At 44.5% G+C, this 22,368-nt stretch overlaps 1 protein-coding gene across 1 annotated transcript; it reads right to left on the bottom strand.

The window, feature by feature from the left end:
• Positions 1–447: 447 nt before the first annotated feature.
• LOC133628508 (insulin-like growth factor 2 mRNA-binding protein 1) lies at positions 448–20,184 on the bottom strand. Its single transcript, XM_062016762.1, has 4 exons — positions 20,112–20,184; positions 13,778–14,309; positions 12,217–12,277; positions 448–3,833 (listed from the first exon to the last, which is right to left on the bottom strand). The coding sequence occupies exons 2-4, from the start codon at positions 13,950–13,952 to the stop codon at positions 3,539–3,541; spliced, it is 531 nt and encodes a 176-aa protein (XP_061872746.1). The 5' UTR covers positions 13,953–14,309; positions 20,112–20,184; the 3' UTR covers positions 448–3,538.
• Between the last annotated feature and the right edge of the window lie 2,184 nt (positions 20,185–22,368).

The following is a 22,368-nucleotide window of genomic DNA, read 5'->3' as shown; positions in this document are numbered from 1 at the left end:
AACCAGGTTCCGTCTCAATCACACTTACACACACAGGCAACCGAATCCCACTCAACCGAATGGTATACGCCTTAAATACTTACGACTCCGTCGTCTTTGTTCGGATCTTCGCGTGCAGAATTATGGGCAAAATAAACTGCTGCAGCCAGCAAGGGAGCTCATAAAAATCAAATTCTTTGCTTGCCCCTATTCAGGTTCAGGCTGGTGTTAGTCCTGACCCGACCTGATCAGGAGCCACCAAATGGTGGGGCGCCCCTCCTAAATCAAGTCAGAATTCAGGAACCAAGACCATCCCGGAGGAGCCCCCAATTGTGATAAATGAAGTATCCCCGAGCATGCTGCCCGTTCCCGAAGGAAAACACAAAACAACCGAGGTCGTTTTATGCGGTGCTTTATTGAGGGCCCTAGGGACCTGAGGACTAGTGTCCAAAGTCAGAGCCCCCACTAACAGAAAATTTCACAGAGTTTATATACTTTCCACAAATGATTACTTCATCAGGTCCCCGTGATGTTTACCAGTTTTCTTAGACATTAGGATTATGTTGTGCTCTTTCATGTAGTTACTTGAGACTATGCTTATCTGAATCCACAACAAGAAATTTCCATAGATAACAAACAGGTAAACATTCGAGATAACGATTTCTTTGAGAAAAACAAGATTCAGCGTTCAGTATTCTTCACTAATCTCTTTGCTTTGTTTAAGCAAGAATGCACAAGCTCAGCATGCCCCACTAGTTCCCTAGACTGCTAGGTTACATCAACATCCCACACTGCTCACTAGGCCTCGATACAGACCTTAGCCTAACTATTTCTAACTTTCCATATACAGTAATGCTAACAAGTCCCCCCTTTTGAGCATTCTTCTATCTTGCAAGGATGCTCAACATCATCTGTCTTTATTGTCTGTGTCTCAAGTAGTGATTTCCTTATATGATGGAGGAGGAGACCCATTTCCAGTTCCATTTCTGGTCATCGCATTCATTAATCTGCAGGTGTTGAGCTTTTCTCTGGTAATGGTTCCTAAAATACACTTGTAAACTATATAAATTATCATCAATAGTATAACAAACATAATTACATATTGGATGACTGAGGAAATCCACCCAGAGACCTGGAGCCCCAATGAATCAAATATTGCACCTATCCAATTATGTTGAGCTTCTTTTTCAATTTCTTTGGCTTCGGTTTCAACCTTTTCCAATTGTAAAATATCTTTTTCTACTTCGATTGTCATGTTTGGAATATGGATACAGCAGTGATCAATTCTTTTGCTCAGGTAACCACAGACCCCATGTTCCCGCAGCAGCAACATATCTAAGGCCATTCTATTCTGCAAAGTCATTCTGCTAGTTGCCTGTAGCTGCAAATTCATATCCTTAAACCCTTTCTTGGTGGCTGCTGCTAATCTTTTAGTCTGGCCCAGTAGCTTATACAACATTTCCCTATTACGGTAAGATGCAGCCTGTGCAAACAAAGACTCTAAAGCCCAGCCAAATTCTACTCCATCACTTGGTTCATGCCATTCATCTTCTACCTTGATATCATCACCTATTTCCCTTTTCTTCCGAGCTATCCTTGTTTCTAATTTAGATTGTCTCCAAAATGGGCATAATGTGGGAACTCCCAAGGTTATTTGAGTTACTGGACCATCAATTGGTAAATGGGTGGTCCATTGCCCATGACCCATAACCCAAACTAAGTTTCCTGGACTTCTGATTGTAGTGGATTTGCAACTAATGACCCTTTTTCCATACATCCCTTTCTCATGTACATCTCCCTTTATTTAGTCTTTAATCGTATGATTATATCCCCGACATTCACACCCCCATTTCAGCAGAACTCTAACAGGGACTAAACCTATCTGACTCTCTGGGGAGTCACAAGTAAAAACTTTCGTACAGTTCCATATTTCTTTCTGATCTCTGGATGGTCTCACGGAAGTGTATGTAGCCATCACACTATCGTGAGTCTGATCTTTCTCCCCTGTCCATTGTATACACCATTGTACTGGACCTAGGTAACTATATGATTCCAACAAACCAGGTCCCCATACTGTGTCCCATTCATCTTCCAAAGTTTGTTGTTGTGTAACATTCAGGCAGATCTCTTCATTCCTAATCTTTTCGACTTTTATTTTTGTGCTACTACACCAATATCCAATTATTGGAATAGTACTATCTACGTACAGCGACCTTTAATATTGCCACCTCTCCCATAAGGACCTGTTCTAACCCATCTATAATACCCCGGCAATGATCTACACTCCTTTTCCGTTAAATCCCCCTGTATTAAACACCCATTTATCCACTCTTCATACTTTATTGATACTTGCCTGCAGTTCCAAGTAAAATTAACAGAGGTTTCTGGCATGGTTGTTATTGGAATAATTCCCCAGGGTATAGGTTCACCTGCAGCCTGAGGTAGTGGCAAACATGCTGTAATCTTAGATACATTCTGAATCATTCCAAAATCTCTAATCAACCCGACCACTAAATTTTCCCGTCCTTCATCTTGATGGAAGTTTATTGTCCCATTTCCTAGATCCCGTATTCTCCTTCGGCTATATTTGCCTCTAATTAATGATACTAACATCCTAGAGTGGGCCCACCACGCATCTTTGGCTATCCAACACCAATACATCCCTTCATCATCTGACTATACGTCATTTATTATTAATACTATGGTGCCGCCTAACCTTTTCTCTATCCGATATTTCCTTCCAGGCTATATACTGCTATCTCCAAACCACCACCCAAAATCTGAAAAACTCATTCTGGGATTCACTTTACATGTTAAAATAACTATTTTCCCTTCATTGGCCTGATACACCCCTTGTGTGGCCCTAATTCCTTGATTCAAATGAGGTCAGCCCTGCACATTTCTTTTTCCATAATTAGAGTAGGGTCCACATACAACTACACATAGATATTGTCCATCCATCTTACCCAACAGAGGTTGAGTATAATTCAGCCATCCTATCCCTCTGTTCCCCACATTCCACCAACTGATTCCTTGCTCGATCCTGTCCCACAATCCTTGAGGTCCCATTTTCCACCATTTAACTTGAACCGGGGCTTCACATTCTCTTTGTGAAGTAAAAGTGCAGTTTTATCCTCAAGGGCGGGCCATCCCACATATCCATTAAAGCTATTTTTGGTATTAGTTCTACTCCCTCCTGAATCGGGGACCAAGGTATTACTCTCAAATCTATTCGCTTATAATCAAAATTTTCCCGAATTAACACCAAACACATGTATACTCCTGCTTCTCCTAACGTTAAATTAGTCAATTGCAAGGTAACACTTCCTTTTTTTTTGGGTATCCTTATTCCAAACAGTAACAATACTTGCAGTCAATCTGGTTTGTCCTTGTTTCCAAATCGCAATTATTTCCTCGGCTCCAGCTCCTTGGTCATCAGCAATGTCACAGGTTAAATTGACATCCATCCCTTCCATGACAGTAACCACAGGTTCTATAACAGTGACAAATACAAATCCATTGACCGATACCATTTTCAATAATATCAACAGTACAACAGTTAAGAATGCTGTTTGGCTCGAAATATCATTCGAGTGGGGGATACCACTTGGGTTTCCCATTCGGTTGGAACCTTCTTGACTCGAGTGTAGTGGATCCAAGCGTCGATTCCCACTACCTTTATGGCTGTGAAAGTTGTCAAGATCACTTGATGGGGACCGTCCCATGTCTCTCTCAGTGAGTCTGTGAACCAATTCTTCACATAGACCTGATCTCCCGGTTGAATATCATGCACTGGATTTTCCAGCAGGAGCAGCCAATTCCATTGAAGGGCACCCCGTAAGGCGTTGAGAACTCTATTGAGCAACATAACATAGTTAAAATCACCTGGTCTCCCAATACATGCGGGTCTCCTTTTAACACGGTGGCATGATAAGGTTTGCCATACAGTATTTCGTACGGACTTACTCCTATCCTTTCCCTAGGTTTTATCCTAATCCTAAGTAAACACTAATGGCAAAGCTTGGGGCCACTGAAGTTTGGCCTCCTGTCATATCTTTTTGATCTGATTTTTCAATGTTTGATTCATCCTTTCTACTTGACCACTAGACTGGGGTCTCCATGGAGTGTATAAATTCCAGGTAATGTCTAACGTCCTAGCCACCTCCTGAACTATCCCTGCCACAAAATGTGGGCCTCTATCTGATGATAATCCCAGTGGTACTCCAAATCTAGGTATTATTTCTTTCAACAATGTTTTCACCACTTCCTTTGCTTGGTTTGTTCTACAAGGGAAGGCTTCTGGCCACCCCGAAAAGGTGCACACATACACCAACAGGTATTTAAGTCCCTGAGCCCTTGGAAGTTCTGAAAAGTCGACTTGCCAATAATCTCCAGGCTCTGGTCCTATTTGTAATTTTCTCAACTGCACCTGTTTCCTTACAATAGGATTTTTTTTTTTTTTTTTTTTTTTTTTTTTTTTTTTTTTTTAATAAAACAAACTGGGCACATGGCATTCACCCTTTTCGCCAGCGTTAACATTTGGTTGGAAATTATTTCCTTTTTCAAAAATTTTACCAACACCTCTGCTCCCCAATGGCATTTATTGTGTTCAGTCTCTAATATGGACTTCATAACATTTTTGGGCACCACCACTTGTCCCATTATCGTTACATACCATCCAATTGCATTCTTCTGGGCCTTTAGATATGTCGCCAATTTCTCATCATCGGCAGAATAGCTTGGTCCCCGAATCATATAACAAGAAACAGGGCTCACCTTGGTTGGTATTAAAGCCATCTGAGTCCAAACCTGTCGAGCAGCTTCTTTAGCAGTGATGTCTGCTAGTTCATTCCCTCGATATATCTTTCCTTCTTCTTTACGATGTCCCCTGATGTGCATTACTGCTACCTTTTCTGGTTTATGTACCGCATCCAACAGGGCGAGAACTTCCGATCTGGTTCCATTTTCCACAAAGCTAGATCCATCGGTAAAGAGATCCCAATCTGAATCTTCTAACGGTGTGTCCTTTAGGTCTGCTCGGCTCGCATACACCTGTTCAATTGTTTCTACACAATCATGAACCAGCTCCCCTTCTTCCTGTTTGCTGTGAAGAAATTCTGCTGGGTTGATATGGTTAGTTATCTTAAGTTCCACATCATCTTGTTCTCTTAATATAGCTTGATATTGTAACATTCTGCTGGATGATAACCAGTGACCCCCCTTTTGTTCCAGGACAGCCAAGACCATATGGGGCACAAAGACCTCCATTTTCCTTCCCAAAGTCAGTTTTCGGGCTTCCTGTATGAGGATCACTGTGGCCGTAACTACCCTCAAGCATGACGGCCAACCAGCACTAACATTGTCCAGTTGTTTTGAAAAATATCCCACTGGGCGTTTCCATGACCCTATTTTCTGGGTCAACACTCCCAGAGCCAGATTCTGCCTTTCATTTACATAAAGCTGAAAATCCTTATTTAAGTCCAGCAACCCTAAGGCAGGTGCTTCTTTCAGAACTTGTTTTAGCTCCTGAAAGGCTCTTTTCCTTTGTGGACTCCATTCCAATTGGGGCTCCTTCAAAGCCTCATACAAGGGTTTGGCTAACAATCCAAAATTTAGAATCCATAGTCTACACCAACCAATCATTCCTAAAAATGATCTCAGTTCCTGATGATTCCTTGGAAGGGGTATGGCACATATTGCCTTAATTCTGTTTGTGCCCAATCGTCTCTGACCTTGCATTAATTCACATCCCAAATAAAGAACACTCTCTTTGAGGAGCTGGGCCTTTTCCTTAGATACTCGATATCCTGCTTGTCCCAGCATATTCAGTAAGGCAATTGTAAGCTTCAGGCAAACTTCCTTTTCCTCAGTTGCCAACAGAATATCATCCACATACTGCAAAATCACATAAGAGAATGGAGATTCTCTTACCTGTTCAGTCTTCCATTCCTCCAACTCTTTGGCTAATTGATTTCCGAAAATAGTGGGGCTGTTTTTGAAACCCCGCGGAAGCCGTGTCCATGTCAGTTGTTTCTTCCTTCCCGAATTTGGATCTTCCCATTCAAATGCAAAATACTTCCTACTTGGTAATGCCAGCGGGATGCAGAAGAAGGCATCTTTTAAATCAATTACTGTAAACCATTTAAACCTTTCCGACACAGATGTTAACAGAGTATAAGGGTTAGCAACCACTGGGTGAATGTCTTTTACAATTTCATTTATGGCCCTTAAATCTTGCACTAGCCTATATTTACCATTAGGCTTACTTACAGGAAAAATAGGAGTGTTATACTCAGATTCACATTCCTGTAAAATTCCCTGAATCACAAATTGGGTTATCAGTGGAGCCACTCCTTTCCTAGCCTCCAACTTAATTGGATATTGTCTAACCCTAAACGGCTGGGCTCCTTTTTTTTTTCTTTTTTTTTTTCTCCTGTTCTACAACAACAGGCTGGGCAGCTTTTGACTTTCCTGGGGTCCCTGTTTCCCATACCCAGGGTACAACTGCCTGATCTATTTCTTCTGGAATGGGAATAGGTTCTATTTCCTTTATTACAAAAATTTTCCCAATTTCTTCATTTGGAATCTCCAATTTTACTCTCCCATTTTGAAATATTATTTTCACGTTTAACAAAGACAATAAATCCCTTCCAAACAGGGGCTTGGGACAATTGGGCATATAAAAAAAATTGATGATCCAATTCCTTTCCCCCAAATTTCAAATTTAGAGGCTGCAAAAATGGTCTTTCTTCCAGCTGACCCATAGCCCCTACCACCTGTACGGTGGTATCACTTATTATTCCCAGTCTTTTGTTGAGAACTGAATAAGTAGCTCCTGTATCAACTGTGAATTCCTGTTCTTTACCATTTATTTCTAACCTTACCTTTAACCCTTGCTCTAGTCAGCTCTGATTTTGGTAATTCCCCAAAACCAGGGGTTAGGCGACATCTGCCTGAGGCATAGGATAACTACCCATTGTCCCGGCGCCACCCCCCATTCCATTTTTCACAGGACATTCATTTTTCCAATGTCCTATCTATCGACAAAAAGCACACTGATTAGAACCTAGCTTTCCTTGGTTAAGGTTTCCCATTCGAAATCCCCCTCTTCCCTGACCATAACCACCTCTTCCTTGGGCAGAGCCTCCCCTACCAGGACCTCGGCCCCTTTGTCCTCCTGATTGTTGAATTACAGCCAATATACCTGCTTGTTGCCGCTTAGCTGATTCTTTTTCCCCTACTATTATAAACCTTCCATGCAACTTCTAACATTTTATCCAAGTTCCTGGTGTCCTCATCTTCATCCTCTTCTTCCTCCTCATTATCATCGTCCTCACTATCCTGTTGCATCTGAGGTGGAACATAGGGTGGAGCAGAGGGACCCTGTCCACTATGAGCAACTAATAACGATAAATCTTCCTCTGGACCAGAGGAGGCAGCTAAACACTTAACACACATAGATCTCTTCTTACATTCACTACACCCTAATTCCTTTGTTTCCAAAACTAAAATACCACATTCCTTCTACCAATCCAGTTTTCGCCCTAAATAATAAAACAAATCCAAATACGGGATCTCATCCCCATTTCTCATTGTCCCGTAAATACTGCATCAAAGACGATATAATACCCGGATCGACAGTACCGTTTAGGGGCCACGCAGGTCCCCCTTCTGACTCATATAAAGGCCACCAATGATTACAATAGTTTATCGTTTTACCCTTATTCAAATCCTGATAAAATCCAGCACTCCTCCATCTTCCCAGCAAACATCCTAATGGGGTGTTTCCTGGGATTTTACTATTAGACTGAACTAACGGCTTAAAAGTTTTAAGCGGCATCATTTCAAGTATTCACGAAACAAAATAACAGCAGACAAAATAACAGCAAACACAAACACTGTAAGGATACAAACAAAAACCACAAAACCAATAACCAGTACCAAACCAACTTGCCACTTCTCGACGCCGCGAGGGGCAAGTGCCGGACCTGCGCAGCTTTCGCCGCGTCTTACAGCCGGCGCCTAGGCATCCACCAAGACGTCTTAGCCCAACTCAGCGAGGATCGCCGCCTCGTCTTATGAGCAGGCACCCATACCAGAAAATAAAGCACCTATGGGCTTACCTTATAGCAGTCGTCCGCCAGGTGCGGGGGTCGGGCAAGAACCGATGACTCCCCGAGAAACTCTCGGTGCCGGCGTGGAGTAAATCAGCACGCGAACCGCCCCAGCCACCTTCGGAGTCCTGCCGCGGTCGCCAGAAAACTGCTGCCCGTTCCCGAAGGAAAACACAAAACAACCGAGGTCGTTTTATGCGGTGCTTTATTGAGGGCCCTAGGGACCTGAGGACTAGTGTCCAAAGTCAGAGCCCCCACTAACAGAAAATTTCACAGAGTTTATATACTTTCCACAAATGATTACTTCATCAGGTCCCCGTGATGTTTACCAGTTTTCTTAGACATTAGGATTATGTTGTGCTCTTTCATGTAGTTACTTGAGACTATGCTTATCTGAATCCACAACAAGAAATTTCCATAGATAACAAACAGGTAAACATTCGAGATAACGATTTCTTTGAGAAAAACAAGATTCAGCGTTCAGTATTCTTCACTAATCTCTTTGCTTTGTTTAAGCAAGAATGCACAAGCTCAGCATGCCCCACTAGTTCCCTAGACTGCTAGGTTACATCAACATCCCACACTGCTCACTAGGCCTCGATACAGACCTTAGCCTAACTATTTCTAACTTTCCATATACAGTAATGCTAACACTGACCCGACCTGATCAGGAGCCACCAAATGGTGGGGCGCCCCTCCTAAATCAAGTCAGAATTCAGGAACCAAGACCATCCCGGAGGAGCCCCCAATTGTGATAAATGAAGTATCCCCGAGCAGGATTCCGGTTGAGTTTAGGAATTTATTGGATGAATAAGAGCAAGCAAACAGCGCTGGGTGCACTGAGAGCCTCTGCTCTATCAGGACGCACACCCGTCACATCCCGAGTTCGCATTAAGTAGGGTAGGCCTTATACGTATTCATGGCTTTTCCTCGAAGGGGCTGAAAAATGATAATCATTTCTGGGAAAGGGTCCTCTGCTTCTCGCGCATGCTTTGTTCCATCTCGGAGGGGGGTCTTTTTCACCCTCCCTAGGTGGTCGTCGGAGGAAGTCAGCAGTCCTCCTCACGGTGTCCCCCAGGCGACCTCCATGTGTATATCTCTGCAAAACCGGTTCAAGCCAATCTCCCCAAAACATCTGCCAAGCTGCTGTTACAAGAAGCAGAAACACCCTCCTTATCAAAACCTGGTTCAAGCTAGTCCTCCAGGACACCTGTCAAGCTGCCGCCACGAAAAGCAAGAACAAGTTACAGAAGAACAAATAAAGTTACCAAAAATTATCATCCATATTCGTTGATCCACATTGACACGAATCAAGGGAACACATTTCACAACCACAAGGGAGAAAGGAAAGATTTTTGACTAATGCTGACAAAGAAATCACACTCACCATTATCCAAAATTTCAAAGTATTTTGTTATGAACAATTAGTTGCACAATTTTGCACAGGCACAGAGAACATTTCTCTGGTGTGAAAACATTCATTTGAAACAAAGACTAGGGAAGAATAAAGATAATTGCAAGGTTTCTATGCACTACACTAAATCCTCAAATCCTTAACAACATTCAATAACTCCCACCTCGGCTCGGGAGAACACGGACACTCCAAACCTCAAAGTTGCTTGGGAATGTTCTCTACTTAAAAATCCCCTTGCAGTTTTAAGTTTCTGGGCTCTTAACCCATCTCTCTCTTCTCCCCCCCACCCCCTTACTTGGTTTCATTCTCTCTGGTGGATTCACTTCCATATTCCTCATATTTGGAATGTCTGCTCGATGGATTCACTTTTTCCCCCCTTCACCCCTCCTTCTCTCTTCATTCATTCATTCTTTCAATCGCATGGACTTCGGGCTTTTCAGCTTCCCAGTTCCACCCCCCTAACCCAATCCTTCATCTTAAGTAGGAAAAAAAAATATTTTCTTCCCTTAAAGAATCTTTTCTTTTTTAATCTTTTGAAGAACAAAGCATATAATAATTGTTAAGGGGTTTTTTTAATTCTCTTAAGTTTCTCTAAGCTTTTCTATCGGCAAAATTAAAGAAGAAAATAACTCCCAAACAGCAATAAGATACTTAAACCTAAACTAACTTTAAAACTCAGGGTTGTTTTTTTTAACAAAATCGCACATACATCAGCACTGACTTTTCTTTACAGTCTGATACTTCTAAATAATTTTGTTAAAATGGTTCCCCACAATCATTAACATAATTTGCAGCTTTTAAGTGTTATTTGAAGAATCCCTGTAATTCACCAACTCGGAAACCAGTTTATCCTTCTGGGGCATTCTGGTGCAGCAGCTACACACAGCAGTCATCCTTCCTCATGCCATATGAACGTGTTAAGGGTATTTTAATAAATTTCTACAATGAGTTTAGGGACAGGAGAGATTTTAGAGATAAATACACCAATAGGGAAGATTTATTTACAACACACAATTTCACTCAACACATTCATTTCTAAACTCACCCAAATCAGTTTTCCTGAGCATTCATAGTCACACTTTCAAACAGAAGAAAATACAGCCAAAAAAAACAACAGTTTTTTTAAATGTTATCGATTAGCTGGGAAGCACATCAATGATCATGACCTGTTTTCACATATTTCTAAAAATTAATATCAGGTTGGGGGGGGAAGGTTGTTTGATTTAGATCCCACCAAACCCATTGGATTTTGTCCTCATTGCTCACACTTAACCATTTCCTGTTCTATGAGCTTTAAACTGGAAAATTCAGTCTTAAAAACAAGCAGAAAGGAAAGAGGAAAAAAAAAAAATCATCTTTGAGGCAGATCACCCCTCCGTCCCCATCATCTCTGCCCTTAACCAGAGTGGGGAAGTGGGGCAAGTGAAACACACCAAACTACCCTGAAAAGATCTTTTGGAGTGAACAATCTGCCAAGTTTACAAGCAGCTGCCAAAAAGTTGCTTTTTCCCGAACCAGAAACACAAACTATTTCCCCAAATCGAGACAAAGTAACTGCAGCCGCTGCCCAGGGCGGTGGGGACACCCCGCCAGTCCCATCCCAAGGGATCGCCAGGGAGAGCGGCTCCTGTCACTTTACAAGCAGCACCCGGAAAAGGGAAGGGCTTATTTTAACCACCCTAACCGCCCCCCCCCCCAAAAAAAAAGAAAAAAAGAGGGAAGCAGTCAAATGCTAGGAATAATGTGTTTTAAGGAGAAACGTCAAAACAACCCTCCTGTCACCTATTGTGAAGTTCCCTCCCCCCAGCATTTCTTGAAATTACAGACACCACAGAAATAGTCCCATTTTTAGCAAATTTCTCCCACACACACTCTTGGAGGATGAAATCTACTCCCCACACACACCCTCCTACACCCAGCAGCACTAAGAAAAAAAAATAAGGGTTTTTCTGAGTGTTATTGTCACCCTTGGTAGAGCAATTCCAGTAACATCCCTTTGCACACTGATACTTAAGCCACAGCAAGTCACCCAGTGCAATCCCCAGCACTATCGATCCCTCCACCTCTACTTGGCAGGTAGACAGAGATCACCAAGAAACACAGTTCTTGCCCCAAAATGAAAGTTGCCCATGGGTAGGAGCTAGGCTAGCACCCTGCACTCACCAGGTTTTAAATCCTTCCCCAGCATGGCATGGGGAGGCCAGCCCCACGTTGGGTTTTTTTCTTGTCTTTGAGTCTTCACCATCAAACTGCACTTTTTTAACAGATTTTTGTCGTTATTTTTTGTTTGGTTGGTTTAATTTCACAGTTCTCTGGGAAAACAAAAGCTTTCACCTGTTTTGCAGCAGAGAGCGCCCAGCGAGGCTGGGAAATTTTTCCAGTGCCACAAACCCAACCCAAACCACCTCAGCCATTCATCACCTTGGGTGAGCTGCTGGATAATTGTTTAATCATTTTAATTCTTTTTTAATAAAACCCAACAAATTGCTCACAGAGGAAGTTTTCCTTTTAGATTAAAAAAATAAATATAAGGAAATCAAACATTGATGCTCCAAACTGCCTCTCACCTCGCTGGGGATGTATCAAAAGCCAAATTAGCAATATCTCAAATTTTACATGCATATATTTGGGTATCAATTATTTTTGCCTCCTCAATTTTTCTCCCCCAACAGAAATTTTAAAAAGAAAGAAATTAAACCACTGTATTACCTTTGCTTTTTAGGTACTGAATGTTCAATCTCTAGCTGTTTTCCATGAAGCTCTACTTTCCCTAAAAAAAAAAATGTGTCTGTTTTTTACAATCTGGGTGGAGTGGTCAGAAAGCTTTGGATAACATACTATCACGTGAAATCTCACAATTTAATTTGAATTACGATGAACTACGTACAAAAATACATTTTCCAATTCCTTTGCAAGTGCATTTTATTAAATCTAAGACTAGTTTCAAATGGGAAGCGCTGGGAGGGAGTGGTGAGTTAGCTGCCTGGACAGTGTTCCTTAGGAATATTTAATTCCTCAGTTCATCCTGCTTTGAATTAAAGAAAATGAGGAATAATATTTGGAGATCAATTATTCAGGTTTTTTTATGCCACCTTGTTCAAGCCCTGCAAAAAAGTCCTTCGGGCAGATTTCTTTCCCCTCATTAAAAGACTCAAAAATTGGAACTCCACAACAGAAATGGATTTCTCTTTGAAAATGGAGTGGGTTTCTTTGGTGCTGGATTATGATGATAATTTTATGTATTTATTTATTTGGAGAGGGGATGTGAGAAACAAAACAAGCTTTCTCACGAAAGACTCAGGTCAGACTCTGCAGTGAAGCACTTTTATTAAGCGTTCTTGCAAGAGCGGGTGTCCTAGCTAGTAGGCACACCCGATGGATACAACATTTGGCTTTTTATTCCCTGTCCCGGCCGCAAGGTCCCTCCCTTGTTTCCCCATTGATTAGGTACTCCAAGATTTACAACTTCTGAGGCGCCTAAAATCCTCCTCAGAGGATGTCTGGTTTTTGTATCTTATCGTGGATTCCCCCACAATCCTAAGATTTAAACTCTAATTACAAACAAACAGATAACAGTCATGGTTAATCCACTGATTTACACTACACAGAGGCAGATAACAGTCATGGTTAGACCACTGATTTATATTACACAGAGGCAGACAGCCGTCAAAATTCCTTGTCTTAATTTCTTTCGGATTCTGCAAAAGCAACATCAATATTTCTCACAGGGAGAAGAAGGGAAGAGCCCAGCGAGAGGCCGGGGGGAGCCCGGGACGAGAAGGGGAGTAAAAAAAAAAAAAAAAAAAAAAAAAAAAATCAAAAATCAAATATTGTTAAAATTATCTGCTTCCCAGGGACCTTTTTCCCTACCAGTGAGCAGCATGGCGACCTTCGCGCTACTCCACACATCACATGCCCCAGGAAACCCAGTTTCAAATCAAAATGGCCAAAGTCCCAACTCACCCGCCCGTGCCGCGACGGGACCCTCGTGCGCAGCCCCACTGGGGCGGCCGCCTCGAGGCCCGCGAGGGAGAGGCAGGCAGCCCACGCAGGGCGGGGGGCTGCGTGGGATGAGGGGCCCCTCTCTCCACCCTCCCTCAACGCTGCTTTGGAGGCAGCGATTGGGAAGGAAAACGAGCGCCGACGGGGCGCAGCGGAGAGGGGAGCCCCACGATTTTGGGAGGGGCGGGGGGGAGGGTTGAGCCCAGGGGTGGGGGTCCGGGTAAAGGAGGAAGCGGGCGGGGATGGAAGGCGAGCTAACGCAGCTTACCCGAAAAAGTTTCGATGGCTTTCATGGCCCACTGCTCGTCGGGGCAGTCCACAAAAGCATAGCCGGACTTGACCAGGAATTGGCCGCTGAAAGAGATCTTGTGGTCTTTGAAGACTTTCTCCAAGTCAGCAGGAGCCACGTTCTCGTTTAGGTTCCTGATGTAAAGCTTGTTCATGGTGGCAGAGGGGGGCGGCGGTCGGGCGGAGGCGCGCCGGGGCTCGGAGCGCGGCTCCCGGGGTGGCTCCACCGTGCGCCCCCGGGCTCCGGCCGCGGTCTGCCGCCCCACAGCCAGGCCAGGGGCTCGCCTCGCGGTCTTGAGTTTTAGCTCCCCTCTTCTTTGTTGCTTTTTCCTAGTTTTTATCTTTTTTTGGTGGATTTTTTTCTTTCCTTCGGGGAGGGGGGGTGGCGGCAGCTGCTGGAGGAAAGGGAGGCGGGGGGGCGGTGTGTTCCTAGGGAAGGAGGCGGCTCCGGCGGGTGGCGGCGGAGTGGTACTTGAGTGTCACCGGACGCCTCTCGGCAGCCGGGCACCGACCTGAAAAATGAGTGAAAATGTTTGCTAGAGAAAGCCACGTGGTAATGCGGGAGGGCTCGGCCCCCGGGGGAAGAGCCGAGGGGGAGGAGGCGGCCGCCATTTATTTATTTATTTGTATTTAAATACCCCGGGCCGGGGGCTCTGCTCTGACCCGCACGCCCCCTCCCCCGTAAAAATTGAAAAAAATTAAATCAAATAAAAATACCGAACAGAGGAATTTTGCTCATCGAGGGAAAGGCTCAGCTGAGGGCTTTATGGGCGCGGCGGGCCCCTTCCCTCCCATCGCCTTTCGGGGTGCCCGCGCTGCGCGGCTGGGAGGAGAGAGGCAGCGGAGCCCCCAGCACAGATGGCAGATTTGGTTCTTCCCTCGATGCTACACAGATGTGTCGTGCTCTGTTCCACTGCTAAATATCTTTTAATTATTAATCCTTTTTTTTCCTGCCGGCTGAGGAAGAGCCACGCGGAGAATTTGTTACTCACTAAATTGACTCTTACTCGGGAATCAGAAGTTGTGTGAAGTTTTAGAAATAGACACACATGCCAGAGGACGTCTGTATGTACTCAGTGCTACAACCTCCTCGGAAACTTATTAAAATGACCGATAAAAGTCCTGGGAAATGGTCATTTAAAGTAAAACAAAACAAAACTAAACAAAAACACCTTTTGCTTTCCCTCCTGTAGCCAATCCATTCCGTTATCCCGGGATCTTTGCCTTAAAAATACATAGATGTTGTTCACCAGGGAAAGTTTGGTTCCCATCCTTCCAGCTGCATTACTTGGCTCCCCTGAAAGTACCAAACCGAATCAGCTGGGGAGTCTTTGTGGGAGTACTGCTGCGTCCATCTCCGTGTTGCCGAGGTTTCCAGGGTGTATTCTAAGCTCAAAATTCACAGGTGAAAAGAAGAAAGCGATGAAATTGGGAAAGAAATTTCCTGAAGCTCAAAAAAGTGCTCTTCAAACCTTTCCTGGCTGAAAACTGGAACGTGCACCTTCCCCACTGGTACGTGCCCCCCATAAATGGCTAAAATATACGAGTCTCTCTCTGCTTCCAATCTATTTCTGATCCTGGCCAGAATACTTTTGTTGTTGCTTTTATTGGTTTACTAAGTACCTTCCCCATGTAAAATAATTCTTTACAATACTGAAATAAAGGAAACCAACCTCAAAAAAAAAAAATTACAAAAAAAAAAAGCAAAGAGGGAAGTCTTCAATTTAGGTCTGCAACAAGAAAGGCTATCAATCAACCTCCTTCCCCGGCTGGAGTATTCCAGCTGCAAGGCATTTAGAGAATGCAAACAGCAGAGACTAAATTATTAATCTGCTGGGGGGTGTGGTCACAGAGCTGCACTCACCCCTGTGAAGAGGCTGCCCCCCAAACCCAACCTGCCCCTGCCCAAGCTGAGCCAGGGCAAAAGCAGCTCTGCAATGTGCCCCCGAAAGGGAAGCAGATCTTCCCCTCGCGTGTTGTCGGTCCTGTCCCTCCCTCCCCCCGCCTCATTAAAGCAAACCCAACAGAGAAACCACAACCAAACAAGTATTTGCTTCTCCTCTACATCTGCTGTTGTGCAGCCCTTGGGTTCCCACCAGCACAGGGTGTTCAGCCCCACTCAGGGTTGGGACTGGTTGTGTTTTCCAGGTCTCCTGCAGCAACAACCTGAATTCTCATTTGGGGTTTGTGAACACACAGAAACCTGTTCACATTTCCACCAAACAAAGCTGTTTTGCATAAATTTATTTCCCCCCAACACAGAATGGAAATGGTTCAGTTTGGGTTTTTCTGTCTTTTTCTTCAGGTAAGTGGTAAACTCTTAATGGTGGGGAAGGAAAATACTCATCAGAACGAGCCCTGAAATATTGTTGTTCAGATAGACCCTTAAATGTTCAATTTTTTCCCCAGAAGAATATGCCATCAACTTCTTTGTCACAGCCCTTTCTAACCTATTGATTTGGGTTTTCTTCCTCAAAAATCACGATCAGTGGCTGGACAGATAGCTGGAGCAGACATTTCTCCTGCGGATAGCTGGAGCAGTGGTGGAAAGTTTTGGTCTTGGTACCAGGATAAACTAAACTAACATAGTATAGGAAGCATCGTGGGGGATGAATCCTGCCATTGCTGAAATTCTCCTGACCTTATTTCAAGTAGGAGCTGCTCTTTTGAACCTCCCTCCAAACATTTGCAGCACTTATAAAGCACAGATTAAAACCTTTTCCTTTCAGTGACTGTAGGTATTTGTATCAGATTTCCTCAGGTCTGAAATAAAAGCATTTATATCAGATTTATGCTCTGCGAGTACGAATTTGGGTCCCTATCATTTCGAGTCACCATTTAAATCCCCCAAAGAACAGCAGGCTCTCCAGCACTCCCTGCTCTTCATCCCTCCACTTTTTAAACTCCCTGTAGCAGGAGGCAATGAAAAGGCTCAGCCACTAATACCATTGCCTTTTTGCCTAATTCTTTATACCCAAAACAAGTGTCTCCCAGGAGGTGGGAAGGTAAACTGCAACCCTTTTTATTGTGGGTTGCTTTTAAAACATATAGGTCATTTCACAATCTAAACCTTGACCCATACTCCACTGCCTGTGCTGGGGCACCCGCACCGCTGGGCTGCTGGAAAGGTGACGTTAGGAGGGCAGCAAGAGGCATGAGATGGAAGTAACCCCATGTTACTGACCCAGCCACTTGGGCAGGCGCCTTACTGTGGACTGGGCTTGTCTAGTTTCTATTCCTGCTGGTACATACTTGGGATTTAGTGGGACTGATTATTTCCTCTCCTGTTCCTGCAGCTCCACTGCAATAATCTCCCCAGCTGGTTAGTTCTGGCTCTATCTTTGCTTGAAGGGTGAGAGGGATAAAAGATGGTTTTCACATTAAGATCATTGCCGTGAGGTAAAGGGCTAAATGGGTGAAGCGCAAGTAATTTTAATGCTAGAGCTAGTCTGGATCACCTCCCCAGTCTTAGGAAGCAGTGACAGTGCTCCCTACACAGAGGTGAAAGTTGCAGTTGGGAGATTGTTTTATATGCAGCTCAGTAGTCCAAATAAGTCTTCCCCACAGAGACATTACAGGTGCTGTCATGGGCTTTTTGTTACAGCGGTTATTACCCTGTAAGCCCCTGCCCCTGGGGGGTATGACAAGCATTTGAGAAAAAAGAGACAAGCAGAGCATGCAGAGAGAAGTCCATATTCCTCATGTTTTGTGGTTCCCATTTTTAGTTGTTGTGGGGTTCCCCCCCCCAAAAAAAACAGGCCATCAGGAAAGCTCTGAGAGCTTTTAAGGCTCCAGTGGCTGTTCTTGATGAATGGAGCTCACCCCAGTGAGCTCCATTCATCAAGAACAGCCACTGGAGCCTTAAAAGGCCCTAGGGTTTGTCTGCAGTTCAAGGGAGCATTGCATTTAAAAACATATCTGGTATTTTGCCACTGTGAAAAAACACCTGTTCCATTCCTGTAAGCACTGGAGGGGGAAGTAGGTCTGAACCCAGCAGAGAGGACAAAGTGGTGTTCAGCACTCCAATGATCCACCTAGCCCATCATTCATGTCTCTGGTGCGGCTCAATGCAAGCACTGGGCAGGGTTAATCACAAGGGACAGGATGAGGAGCCAGGCAAACCCTCGCTGCCTTCAGCTGGAGCCAAAACTGATTTCACCCCATTTTCCTAAGTCTGAGCACCCTGGCAGAGTCCTGGCACTCAGGATCTGGTGGGGATTCCCCTCCCAACAGCACCAGCTTTTGCTGCACAAGACACAGAAGATGCCATCAGGTAGCTGAGGCTGTGCGTGGGCAGCAGGACCCCAGGAACAGAGGGTAAAGCTGGACATGACTGTGGGGTTAGGGCTTTGGGGAAAGAAGTTCATATTCAGGGTTTGAGGGAAAGTAGTTCATATTTAGGACTTGTACTCTGCAAAGGTGTAACAGGATGAGTGAGAATAAAGCACTTAAGAGTTACCTCTTCTATGAGACATTGGTGCTATTTTAGGGAGAGAAATGGGCCCCCAAGAAAAGCTTTGAGCCTTTATGCTTTTGGCAGCAGCAAAGCTGAGTTCAGAACAGAATTGGTCCTGAACCAGGGCCAAAGTCTGAATGATAGCCCAGTGCCTGTGATTTCAAGGAGAAGATGGGGATGAAAAGCTTTAAAATCCCTCCTCCCCCCTGTGATTTGAGGAGCAGAGCAAGTGCTAATATGGATTGATCATACAATTAAGAATCTCATATCAGCTTGCACACAAAATGGAGCACAAAGAGTTATTTTCACCTGGGACATGCAACACCTAAAGTCCTTTGCTGGCAGAGCAGAGGTGCCCTGAGCAGTGCCACACAAAGCAGCAATCAAAGAGCCTCACTCCAGAGTGAAAGGGACAAATCTTACTCACCACATCCACTGGGAATAGGAGAGAGGTGCAAATGGTGTCATTGAAGGCAAGACATTAGAGCTAAATAGTAAGAAGTTTCTTGGGAATTTTGCAGCATTTCCATTTCTTAAAACTTTTGGGATAAGATCAGACTTGTCCTTTCGGAATGATTTTAGCAGAGCTGAAGGTGGCTGGGAGCAGGGGAGGGAATGGATGACCTCTTACCAGTCACTTCAAGCCCTATTTGCCATGATTACAGGGACATCTAGTACTTGAAATGCTTTGTAATCAAAATTGCCCTTGAGATGCATCCAGTGTCTCAAAGTGGAGCAGAAGGATCGTTTCAGTAACACAGCTGTGATCTTCCTAAATTCCTGAAACACCAGCCACTCGAGGCAGATCCGCTGTGGAGAGCAGAGCTCACCACTGAGAACTGTGTAGGTGAAGCAGAGCAGCCCCAGCTCTCCCATAGAATTTGCAGGCAGACAAATGCCACAGCTGAGTGAAACCTAAACGCAAGAGTCCTCTGTCCCAAGCTGGGACCCAGCTGAAGCCTGGGAAATGACTTATCGGCAAAGGCGGCAGACCACAGATAATGCTACAAGGGGTAGTGCTGCTGTGGCTGAGGCTAGACAAGAGCAAGGTTTGCATTCTTCATGAGCCCCCTGTTACTCTGGGAAAGGCAGATGTGGGCATGTGGCCCTTTTCCAGGTCAGCACTTTGCCCATCGCCTATGCGCTTCCCAGAACTGAACTGGCACACAGAGGTTTGGTGGTGCCAGCACTGATCAGTGGGGATCACACAGGCAGAATGAAAGTCAAAGACATCTGTCTTTGGAAAGAACTCCTGCATATCTGGGTGAAGGGGGAATCATCATTTGAAAGATTGTGAGAAATTTTAGGGTGATGCTGCTGTCCAAACTGCATCATGAGCAAGTGCCCTGAAATAACCATAACTGTGAACCCTGGGTCAACATTTAATGTTGCTGGATATTTATTTCACTCTATTAACTTTATATCCTACAGAGGCACTTAATGAGAGGAAAACAAATCAGGTGCACTTTGGAGAAACAAGATATCCGAGTTGGCTGGAAGTGAAGTACCCAGAATATATATCATAAAGACACCAGGATAAACTATTACATTTTATTGATTAGCATCTGTGCTAGGAGGGGTAAATTGGTTATTTGTAACTATTATAGTGCATCATTTATTACAGCAATCACGATGCCCCTGCATGGGTGAAAAGCTGTCAGAGATCCTGATGTGCAGGTGCGCTGCTAGCTAAGGGACCAAGCCACATAGTTCCTGTGAAAGTAGTAATTACTCCCTAATAGCACAGAACTCTTAAGCTCCACTAACAACATCCTTCTGAGCTTTTATCTTAATGTGATATAACACTTTTTGCTGTTTGTGCTGAGTGTTGTGTAAGTACAGAGCATAAAGAACTCACCTCTGCCAGTGCCAGAGTGAGTGGGACACGGCTCGTTTTGCACTCTCCTGGGGCAGGAACACAGGTGGCAGCGGGAACCAGCCTGTACCTGATACTCTGTCTCAGCAGCACTTCTCAAAAGAGCAGAAAAATGTTTTTTTAGAAAGGAACTGCAGGAGAAATAGCCTTTCCTTGGTGCCACATACCGTATCACACTGGATTTTTGCATGTGTTTGGGACAAGATAACATTAGGGCACTGTGCCAGCACAGCAAAACCCTCTCCCATGCCGAAACCACTAACATTTCCCTTTTGCCACTATTACTGCAATTTCATTAAGGGCTGCTCCTCACTCAACCTCGTCAACCAGGAATCCAACTTCTTTCCTGCACAAATCCCTGAGGTAGCTGAGCCAGCACAAACCTGGGAGGATAGACAGGTGCACACACATCCCTCCTCCAGCCAGGTGTGCGGGGCTGCTGCTCCCAGCAGCTCAGCTGAACTCCATGGGAAAAGAAAAGAGGCTGCCAGACCTGGAAGGAAGTTTGTAACTTGGACATCCACCTACAAAACGAAAACTGAGGCTGCTGAGGGGAACCAAGCTGCAGAGAGGATCATGCTCTGCAAGGCAGCACAGTCAGCCATAGGCATTGCTTCACCTCAGGAAGGATGTGAGCAGAGCTCAGCTCAGGTTAGGCTGACACAGCCAGAATCCTGCTCTGCTCCCCCAACAGATTGGAGCAGGGTGGGACAGGGATCCCAGAACAGCAGGTACACACCTGGTAGCAGTCCCTAAACTGGTTTTACACGTGAAAAGACAATAGGTCCACTTCTCTGGAGAGACTTGGGACATGGGGCAGGTCAGGTACCAGGGTGAACATCTTACCAGGCATGCACTCACAGCAGAGGTGGTGGGAAGAGGATTTACCCCTTGTACTCTGACAGCACAATTAACATCTGCTTTCCTGGATCCAGCTGTGCAAGGGCAGAGTGAGGTGGTGGCCTCACTGACCCACATCCCCATCAGTTGCAGAGCTACAGGGAAACACTCCATCACTCACCCAAGCCAGAGAGAACCCAAATGAGGGTTCAGATCCACTTCTCACCCCACATAGGCAGCTGCTGTGCCACCACCTACCACCTCGTTAGCCAATGCTGCCTCACTATTTCCTACTAGTTCCCTGCCTGCCCCTCTGTATCCTAAGTTCTCTTCTCTTACAGAGCATATTTTGGGGGGCAGATGGTGTTTTTGGTATTTGCACACCAGGTTGGAGACTGCAGTTGGGATGCCCAGGCTTGATGATGACAAAAATAGCAATAATGGGAGCTATTGTTTTTAGCAAAATTATTCCTCCTGTAAGAAAGAGAAGGTGCAGATTGTGTCTCTCTGAGATAGCACTCATACTGGGCAGGAGAAGAGATGGAAATTAAGAAAGTTTTTACACCTGGAAGGAGGTGTTGTGTGGAGTCAAGGCTTAGACCAACACCATATGTATTATACCCACAATCTAGGCTCATTCTTCATTTTGTGATATAATAGTGTTTAATTGCTATTAATGTAAGCACATTCTAAAAGTTTACTTTCCTGCTCTGAAGGTCAATAGACCTAATGAAGCAGCTCTAAGTGGGTTTGAATTGCTTTAATTAGGTGCTTGATTTCCTGTTTACATCATGGAAGTGGGCTTGGTCCTCCACAGCTAAGGTAGATAAAAGCCCTGAAAGGTCCCTTCAGCCCTAGAGCCAGCTGAAATCCTTAGGGCAGCTTCAGAGAAAGACAAAGGTAAGAAACTCTATGCTAGTCTCTCTTTTTCACTTTTTTATAACCTGTCACCGTCAATGGGATGTTTTTCATAACTGATATTCACTGACTCTGGCTCTAGCCACTACATAAGGTGTTATTCATCCCAAGAGAAAAATCTCCCAGACACTAGATCAGGCTCCTCAATCCTGCAGAACTGCAGTGTGGGATAAGCAGGATGCCATTGCTACTGAATCACCTGATCCAATGGATGTTCCTGTTCACATTCTCAAGATTGACTCAACCCTTAAAGCACAATGAGGTACCCAGAGGGTCAGCTTGTAAATGTGGAGGAAGACAAAGCCTTTGCTTCCTGGAATGTGCAACCCACAATGAATTTGATGGTTACAATAAAAGTGTAGGGAACCAACATTAAAAGGCACCAGGATGGGAAAGAGCATTGGCATTGAAAGAGTAATTTAACTGGGAAGGGCAGAAGAGGGCTTTGTAGGACGGAGAAGGCTGCTTGAAGCACAAAGAC

Source organism: Colius striatus, chromosome W (genome assembly GCF_028858725.1).
Source record: "Colius striatus isolate bColStr4 chromosome W, bColStr4.1.hap1, whole genome shotgun sequence".
Taxonomy (NCBI): domain Eukaryota; kingdom Metazoa; phylum Chordata; class Aves; order Coliiformes; family Coliidae; genus Colius; species Colius striatus.
Note: the sequence above shows the minus strand (reverse complement) of the source record. Positions and strands in the feature narration are given on the sequence as shown.